This window comes from Dreissena polymorpha, chromosome 16 (assembly GCF_020536995.1).
Source record: "Dreissena polymorpha isolate Duluth1 chromosome 16, UMN_Dpol_1.0, whole genome shotgun sequence".
NCBI lineage: Eukaryota > Metazoa > Mollusca > Bivalvia > Myida > Dreissenidae > Dreissena > Dreissena polymorpha.
The window spans coordinates 32,286,203-32,296,508 of record NC_068370.1 but is presented as its reverse complement, the minus strand read 5'-3'; the positions used below and the strand labels follow the sequence as shown (position 1 = coordinate 32,296,508).

Sequence of the window (10,306 nt, the reverse complement as noted above, 5' to 3'; positions counted from 1 at the left end):
TTAACAATGGAAGTTCGCACAACACTGTTGTTCACGGAACATTACGATGGATAAGCTAACGATACCCATCATAATATGCAATGCAATTAAAATTGTTTGTTAGAATGACGACTTACACATCAACCGCTCCCAACTTTTTGTTTAGAAAGTATATAAAAATGTTTCGATTGAAAGAAAAGTTAATTATTATGTACGTTGTTCAGAGATGTAAAAATCATGTTTGCATATGAAGCAATTGTTGGATTTATCATGAAACTGTTGATACATTCGCATTAGCATTTCGCAAATGGTTGATTATTTGTAAAATGGGATTCCGAACCAAACACACGGCCTAGCGATATTGAAAAGCATACATTTATTTAAATGTAACCGCATGACAGTTTAACACAAATAAAACGGCGATAAAAGAGCAATTGTAGGTGGTCAATCTTATTACAATTCAATAACTCAATGGTCAGAAGAAACCTAACAAAGCGTTGCAATTTTTGAAGCACGATGAAATAAAATAAACAAGTATCAATTACCTATTTAAAAAAAAACATATTTCAAGAAATAACACTATTTAATAAATACTGTATTCCAACGTCGTGATAGCGCAGGAGGAAGACATAATTATGTATGTGTGTACAGTTTTGTTGTGTATGTTCTTACACACCAATTTAGGGGTTTCTGAATAAACCGTAACAACTCATAATATAAACATTATTGAATAAAGCTGGAGTCGATGCTTTGGAAAGGTGAAATAAAGCAATGGAGCTTTAAACGTAATTGAAGGCACCAGACGTCAAACTTGGCTCACTATTGATATAACATAAGTTTTAAAAGCAACAACATACAGCCCTGAATGCAAATAATTTTGCATAAAGCTGAGACCAACAATTGAAGTTTGACTTAGGAATTTTAACAATGCGTTGGTACCCGGAAGACACACTTGATCCAGCGATAGTCAAATACATATATAAGTGTAAATTAAATTTGCCTCAAAGGATCTTAACACAAATTAAAACACGATTACAGATAATTGATACGTATTCTTTTTAATGACAATTCATTTCAATTACTCAGTCGCAAAAAACAACAACGGGCTACCATCGTCTGAGGCGCGATGCGATGAAAGATTGAACAAGTATGTTTTTCTTCGTTTCTTTTAAGAAAAAACATACACCTAACGAGAATTCCTTTTTTTCAGAGCATCGTAAAGCTAGTTCAAAAACAAGCTGCAAATGTCGGTGTAAATTATCAAAAGTAAAACTCCAATTGCTCCAGCAGTACTGCTCTTTCATAAGCTATGGTCTTTTATTCATGGCAAGTGACCAATTGCCAAGACAGCACTACACGATACAAAACAAAACAGCATTGTACGATACAAAACAACATAAAACATACAAACGTAGTAGAATAAAATTTGGGTCACCGCCTTGGAACGGTCAAATTGATGCTAAGCATTGAGGGTTTAAATCGGCTTTAGAGCGACCAACCTCATACATGGCCAGCAGTATTCATATACACTTAATTGTAAATAAATATGAAGGTTATAGCATTGTAACTCAAATTAACAACACTAAAGGAATGTAAATGCATTCAATTTAATTACCATTTAATTACTCAAATAACTTAAAAGCCCAACTAGATATCTCGTGTGTATACACAAAAACGGTGGTGTACAACTAATATTATTCTTATATTTTTATTGGTGTGGTATTCGAGTTGTTACCGTTTTTATTGCTGGTGTTGTATTCGAGTGGTCACCGTTTTTATTGCTGATGTGGTATTCGAGTGGTTACCGTTTTTATTGCTGGTGTGGTATTCGAGTGGTTACCGTTTTTATTGCTGGTTTGGTATTCGAGTGGTTACCGTTTTTATTTCTGGTGTGGTATTCGAGTGGTTACCGTTTTTATTGCTGGTGTGGTATTCGAGTGGTTACCGTTTTTATTGCTGGTGTGGTATTCGAGTGGTTACCGTTTTTATTACTGGTGTGGTATTCGAGTGGTTACCGTTTTTATTGCTGGTGTGGTATTCGAGTGGTTACCGTTTTTATTGATGGTGTGGTATTCGAGTGGTTACCGTTTTTATTGCTGGTGTGGTATTCGAGTGGTTACCGTTTTTATTGCTGGTGTGGTATTCGAGTGGTTACCGGTCCAGAGGTTTACTCATTTTTCGGGCACTGGGAATTTCTGAAATGCTTCTTGTGTTTCGCACCCAACTGGAGATGCACGTGTATGAACTCCAGTAAAGATTCGCGTATATCGGTGCTATATACTGAGAACAAAAACAAACCACGGGACATTACAAAGAGGTAGTGCATCACACCCTGGATCCTTGTATCGCAGCACTCTCCCTCCACGTGCTGTCAATTCAGGGCTAAGGACTAAAATTGAAAATGGACCCCATTTGAAACAAGTGCTTGCATTAAAAACAAAAGATACAAAACTAAATAAGACATTCACTACAAACATTCGGACGAAAAATGTCATATAAGCTTGCTTTACTCACAATATATTTTAGCCACGGTTTGAAGTTTCATAATTTATTGTGTTAAGCAACTATCTGAAAATTAATTCCGCTCATGATTCCAATTCCCAAAAGTAGTTTGAGTCCACAGAACATTCGGTCCTGTGGGCTTAGAAAAACTTGCAGGACCGGACTGGGATTCATAGGACCAAAACATCACGTCACCGACTCAAATTTATTGACATAATGATAATTGGAAAAATGTAATTGAAAATACGCAAAACAACACCGAACACTAACAAATCACAACACACATACAGTATTCTCAAGAAAATTATTAATACCAAAAATTAGTTAACAACAAAACAATATCTCAATTTAAAATACAATTGTTGTATACTGGTATGCAAATTGCTGTTTAAACAAAAGTTTTCAGATACTGATCAGGGCTTTTTTCTTCTTTAGCGGGGACCTTATAAAGGCCCCTATTCCCAACTTAATGTCTTTAAAATCATGCATACTTTCCAAAATTTAAAGTTTACCTTGGACATTTTTTCCTATTTTCTTAGGTTTTTGGTTATTTCCCTCCTTAAATTGAAGGCCATGCATTTCCCTCACATTAAGAAAAAAGGATTGCTGATAGTTAAATGACTGTGACAGTGACTGAAGTCAGTGAAGAATGTAAATAAATATTTTTTACAAAAATAAAATCGTTTATACTTGTTAGTAATCAATGAAGTACCTTAAACAACAGAACACGTGTGGAATATCAAAAAAATAAGTAAGCAGACTAAGTTTTAAAAGCACAAAGCAATTATCGGTATTCGAAAATTTCATTTACAATTATTTACCGCCCGCGAAGTTATATGACAACTCAGAATTTTACTACAAATGTCAATAAACTGGCAACAAAGCTATACAAATCAACAAAAATGCAATATAAAGCGTAAATTTGAACCGGAACAAACTGCTAATTCCCCGATAACAACGATCTGAGTTGCAGAACGTATTTTCGTTTAACCGTAAACACTATTGACATATTTACTCCGAAGTATTTGGTGCGCATGCACAGGAAAATTTCATGAATGTTAAACAAATACGACGTTATTTTTACTGGTCATATTTCTTTAAAGCTCTCTTTTATTTTCAGATTTTTATTCAATGAAATAAATTTCGGCTGTTTTATTATTTACCTGACATTCGGACCGGTAACATAGCATTTTCAATCGGGCCTGTCTTAAAAACGTCTGTCAGGTCCGACGGTCCGGCACTTTTGGGAATGTCCGTATTCATTTGCGTCTAAAGGATTCAAACTATTTAACATCCTCAGTATATTGGCATGCTGTGATATATTCGTAAGTCTTCTCATGTGCCAGTGAGCAGCATTGTTTTTAGGTTTTTGTCGTAGAGAAATTGAGTACAAAAACATAGCTCCATTTAGATCACCACTAATTTCTACACAATGACCCATCAAATTAATTGCAGTGTCAACATGGTATAAGTCGTAAGGATTCTGTGTTATGTAATCCTCCAATGCTAAACATGCAGACATTTGGCGAGGAAGGTCGCCAAGTCCACCGTATGTGAGAAACTGCATATAATGCAGTAAAACAGGAGCGTCTATACAGACAATTCCGGTCCAATCTCTTTGTACAGCAAACTCCTCATTGATTTCAGATTCTATTCCGGTTTTGTTCATTTCATAAAGTAAAATCGGGGGAACGCAGTATGCTTCTTGTTTAAGAAAATGCACACACAATACCGTATTATTTTCATTCAGAGAATATTCTTCACCAGGGGCAACTCTAAAGCTTTGTAAATCGCTGTCTATTTTCCTCAACTTGTCACACGGGCATATTGTTCGTAGTCGTTGCTCCTTAAAACACCTTTCCACGTGGCGAAGAAGAAATGATGCCGAATGTAAATGACCACAGCAATACAATATTGATGCCAGCTTTAGATGGTTTGACGCTACGTCCGTTTTGATTGAGTATTTAAAGGTGTCGAGCACATGTTCAAAGAGTGGAGTACGTTTTCGAATGCACATCGCTGCAATAAAGGACGCTTGATAAGAAAATAACGATTTTGACATTTCTTCAGTTACCTTCTGTTGTAAAGCATTTTCATTTAGGTACAAATAATGCAACTCCTGTTGGAAACGACGAAAATAAGTGAAAAAATTATCGTTAGAACTTTCCAAAATTTCAAATAGTTTATGAACACTGGAATGTAGATCCCTAATGTTGTCAAACTCTAGTTTTCTACAAATGCACTTATGTAGAATCGAAGGACGAAGATCATAACTATGTAGAGTAGCATGATCAGTTTTATTGGAACTTAACTTCAATCCTATATTATCTACCTGTATTTTTGTAAATCCTTGTAGATTGTTTTTCAAAAGGGACGAAACAAACACATACATTTTGCGGCGTTGAGAAACTGACAATTTGCTGTCAAATAAATTAACACCACCTATTATATAATGAGGACAAACGCCATGTTTAAGACATCTCTGCAAAGTGTGTAAACAAAGTTTAACTAAAAACGCTAAATTGCAGTCTTGCCATAAATGCGCATGCGTTCGTTCAAGAGTATAAAATAGTATAGTTTTGCAGTGAAAACTCGTAATTCCATCTTCAACCACATTATAGAAAAGAGATTTCTTTATCATTTTCAAGAAGACATAGCATTTGATTTGAACGATATTCAAACTAAACATGAGTTTTCTCTCGATTAGGTTCGGTGAAAGTCTCCATTCTATGTGTTTTGTATCGCTGAACGGATGTCCAACCGGTACTAGAAAGCACATGCAGGTTTTCGCATCTTCCAACAGTTCTTGTGTTGGCCAATGACCAGGTCTATGTCTACATATCCATTCATTGACTTCTGGAAGCAATTTTGTTACGCCCAATGCATTCACAAAGTCAAGTTCGTTAGACCAACTAATAGAAGGACCGGCAATATGTAAACTTTTAAAAGTTGATGCAAAAAATTCTTTTGCAATATCCCGCCATCTTTCTGTTTTTAATAATATTCTGCCTCTCGAGTCGCGCTCGACCATATCGTTTATTAACCGTGTCTCTGGTTCTGGTGAAAATCGTTTCATTACTTGGAGAATGAACTGCTGAGGGGGTAAATCAGGGTCCTTCAACATCATAAATGTTATTTTTCCAGGCACCCACTGATTCAAATCCAAAATCACATGACACATTGAATAATATCTGAGCATGTCTTTGTCGGACTGAAGCCCGGGTGTCGTTGTCCCTTCCGACTGACTGCCAAAGTAAAACTGACCTCCTGATTGTTTTAGAAGCTTTGCCATTATTTCGTCACACATTTCTTTAAGCATGAATGTTTGCCTTCTTTTCATGACAATATCCATGTTTATACCAGCATCGTCCAGAGCTGAGGACATTCGCTCAGACAAGGCGGTGTACATGTCGGTACCATAATAATCACTCTGCAATAAAGCAAATACTAATATAATTATCGAATAAAATAGAAATAAACATCTGAAACTATTCAACAGCGTGAAGATTTTACTTTTAAATTGTTATCACTAGGGCATATCCTAATTTATGTCGTTTTCGGTTGTTTATAATTATGTATAAACAGTATTTTACTGTAAAATACAACTTTATCAAAATACGTACCATATTCGTAAATTGTTTGTCCAAAACCAGAACAAAACTTGGTATTGTAACAAAGAGAAAACTCAGTTAACTACATTTATTATATAAATATGTGTATCTTTCATTTTAAAATAAATGGCCAATATCATTCTTTACTATATATTATCTTTTCACAATTATCAATCGGGACAGAGACGTAGAAAACAGAGATAGGCAGCTCGCCAATTTCGGCAAACTATCGCACGTCGCGTGGTTTGGGCGAGATAAGTCTAAGCGCGCACCTGTTTGTCGGTTGTTACGGTAGTTATCTACGTCTCTGATCGGGGGCACTGTTATATTAGCGACATGATAAACATCATTTCTAATTGATATCGTAAGAACAATTGTAGGCCTACTGTCAGCACTTTGTACCCCGTAGATAACAATATCCATGTAATCTTCATATGTAAAGTGAATCATGTCAGTTGATTTAATGGTTTACTCCCGATTGTCCCACATTTTTATTTTAAGAGTAAAATATCGATAACGGAACATACAGGTAAGTCGCATATCTGGGGCTCGAAAAGGGGTATTTATTTCGTGTATTTATTTGATTAAATTAACAAAACATAAACACAAAAGTGTTTCTCGATACATATTTTATTTTTATTTTCTTCCAATAGAGGGAATATAGACACACTTTATTAACATTTTATATTTAATCACCAATCGATTTAATACCTATAAAAATGAAATATGAATGTATTAAAAAATCAAACAATCTCAGGTAATTTGTTTATTAACAATCTCCATTTAATCTTAATATTTCGATTCAAAGCATCAATCATTCAATCCGTTATTTAATCTCCCCTCTGAATAAAGATTCTGTATACTTTAATTCGAATGGCATACTAACACTACTTAGTTATAAGTAACACTGTTATAAGATCAATGAGTATACAAGTATACATATTAAAATACAAATCTGAATCCGTCAAGCAAAAAGCTCATCCCTTCGTGTTTATTAGTAAATAAATAACGTGGAATTTTGAAAAAAGTGAAGTTAGGTTAATTTATTGATAACGCATGGATATATATTAATGCATGTTTGAGATGTTCAACTGTTATTTAATTATATAAAATAACAGTTTTTATTTATCTTATTTTTTTTTAATTTAAATTGTATTTATGTAACGGCAGACAAACAATAGATAATTATCGTTTTATACTTTGATCGTAGTTAATCATAATAAATCCTAGACATGATATTTTTTACACTTGTATTACCCATCTTACGCCTCTTCACACCTATTTGTACGGTGTATTGAATTTCTAAATGTGGGACAATCGGGACGACACCGATTTGGTTAGGTGTATGATTAATGGCTATAAGAGTGCATATTTTCATTAAATATATAGCCAAGAAAGCAAGTAATTTGTTATTTTTTAAATTTTAAAACCGAAAGTGGGATTTCTATACGTATACGTACATTTCGACAAACGCGATTATTTTTAAGTTTTAAGCGCAAAAAGACGGATTGCTACCTTGTAACCACCAGATATATTCTAATTGAGATAGATGAAATTAAATCTATAGCCTAGTTATAAAGTAATTTATTATTTTTCAAACAGTACCGCTTTTAAAACCGAAAGTAGGACTTCTAGACGTATACGTCCATTTCGACAAAAGCGATTATTTTTAAGTTTTAAAGCACAAAAGGGACGGATTTCTTCCTTGTAACCACCAGATCTATTCTAATTGGCATATATAAAATATGTTTCTTATTCATACTTATATTTACTATGCCATGTATTTCATTTCAAGGTGTGTGGCTTTAAACAATGTTTGCAATATTCATATACCTATCCGGTATTAACTGCAATCAAATACTTTGGACGCAAGCAAGCGTTTATCAACTTAACTAAACTCATTACCATTTTATTGTAAATAAAGGAATATTAAACGAATAAACTTTTATGTCATAACCACCATGCAGCAAGTCATATAACCACAACAGCGTATTCAATTCAATTAACAGAGAGTCATACACAATAACCATATGTTTTCACAATTATGCAATTGATAATTCAATAAACAAAAAACAAAAATGTCTTAATCGTGTTGACATCGTTATTTTTCAATTTTTTATCATTTATTTAAAAATGTGTATTGCAATTTGTTTTATGTTCACATTATTTCACTCTTTGTCAGATTTATAATCGACATTTGATATGTCTGGTCATTAAAGTTGTTCAAGACATAAATGGTCTTATTTTATTGAAAAATTGGATACAAGGCTTGATGTATTTTATACTTTATATAAGCAATCCTCGTAGTTTCACAAAATATAAGGACAACAACAGAACTCTCCAAATTATTAATTCGTTTCGCGTTGCAACGCTTTATAATTTTCGGGTTTTTAAATCGTCAAAAGATGCATATAATTGCTATTTTAGAGCATGGTAAATGTTCAGTATTACTGTTTCCTCACAAATATTATAACTAAAACAAAAATTTGCGATTCTTAAACAACTTTTTTCAATTTTGTCAATTTACCCAAACGTGAAAAGGCCCCTTTAAGATCTGTGCAGCAATGTTAACATACTCATTCACATTACAACGACGTTCCAAATCAATATTCAGATTAGGCCTAAAAAGTTGTATTTTTCCACTAACCAGACCGACCCTAATATTCTGTGCCGACCCTTAACTTGTTTTGCAATTTGAAGTCAAGTGTACAGCGAAAAAATCACTGATTCAATTTGATCAACTGGGTTAGTTTCTCAAAATTTTGATTTTGACATCTTAGAATTGTATAGAAATGATGTTACATATACTTTTAGAATATCAAAGAGTAAAACTCTAGTTGCTCCATCAGTACTGCTCTTTCATTATACACACGCGCGCGTGACCCTTTATTGAATCAATGTTGTTTTGCCAATTGGTCACTTGTCATACATAAATGTCCACGCGCAGTGAGCAGTGCTGCTGGAGCAACTGGACGTTTACTCTTCGATATTAAAGAGTCACTTAATATTATTTGCCCATGTTCGTCTCCCTATGCCATCGGTTGATTTTATCACTTTATAGATGTTCGCATGGTATCTGTGGTTTGGTATTTGGTATTTGTAATAGCTACTCGGTTATTGCCACAGTTTGTGTAATAATAAAAGCACAGCGACAGACGTCTAGCACCATACTGGAATTGACTGTTGATTTAAGAAAAAAGCTACAGAAGGCTATTTGATACGTTTTACTAACGGTATAATAAGTTGTGCCCTAAATTGCGGAACCAAATGCTAATATTGGAACAATTTTGACTAAACTGGCTTAAACTTCTCCTTATTTGTAAAGCAACCAATGTTGTTGTTTTTGGATTTGCCAAACTGAGTAGGATGTTCATGAACTTTCAGCGGTAAACAACAAATCCATGTAAACGTTCACAATTTTATGGTCGACTACTTAAGAACAAATGTTCATACTAGTCTTGCACAGTTGTTCACCATCTCAAATAACAATTTCGGTTTCGTCTAAAATTAACTTCCGAATCCGTATCTTTTCAGAAGCTACTGCTTGCATTGAACTGCAATCGTAAATAATTAGCCGTTTTAGTGAAATTTGCTTCGTCGTCTGCGTTCAATTTTACATTAAATATGTTTGGGAAACCGTTTGTTATAAAGCTGCCGTTCCTGCATTTTTTCTTTCAAGTAATTCACAAAATCATTTATATACAGGAAAAAAACATTTCGCTGAGGTAGACCACTTGCCTGGCACGGACATTATATGTTAAATGGATTTTTGTAACAAAATTGCTTTCAACTTTGACCTGCGCGTGTAATGTCCGTGATTACGGGCAACATTTCAGTATAAAACACGTTACATTTAAACCGACGTGTTTATCATTATCATTAGCAATACGTTCGTACAACGTTGCAATTTACTACATTTTTAATAATATATTAACAACTCCGTCAAGTTCAATAATTAGTTTAATTGGAAAAAAGACTCTTTCTTAAAAGTGGTATTACATCACTTTAAAATAATCCCGCTTTCGAACTGTATGGCGCGTTTATAATTTCAAACTGCAAGCAGTATTAGAACCCGCGGAGTGCACAGGCTAATTTGGGATGACACTTTACGCACATGCATTAAGTCCCATTTTCTCAGAACGCGACACATATGTTTCCGTTTCCCACTTATCGAGAAACAGGCGAACATAGCCTTCTTATAATTTGGTAGTAAT

At 34.1% G+C, this 10,306-nt stretch overlaps 1 protein-coding gene across 2 annotated transcripts; it reads right to left on the bottom strand.

Annotated features, from left to right (window-relative positions):
- Window positions 1–381: 381 nt before the first annotated feature.
- LOC127862808 (uncharacterized) lies at window positions 382–6,244 on the bottom strand. Of its 2 annotated transcripts, XM_052402076.1 has the most exons (3): window positions 6,105–6,244; window positions 3,645–5,911; window positions 382–2,368 (listed from the first exon to the last, which is right to left on the bottom strand). In XM_052402076.1, exons 1-2 carry the CDS (start codon window positions 6,105–6,107, stop codon window positions 3,689–3,691), a joined length of 2,226 nt encoding a protein of 741 aa, XP_052258036.1. In that variant the 5' UTR covers window positions 6,108–6,244; the 3' UTR covers window positions 382–2,368; window positions 3,645–3,688. The 2 variants fall into 2 exon arrangements, with proteins under 2 accessions (XP_052258036.1, XP_052258035.1); XM_052402075.1 differs by lacking the exon at window positions 382–2,368 and having other exon boundaries at window positions 2,673–5,911.
- Window positions 6,245–10,306: the final 4,062 nt, after the last annotated feature.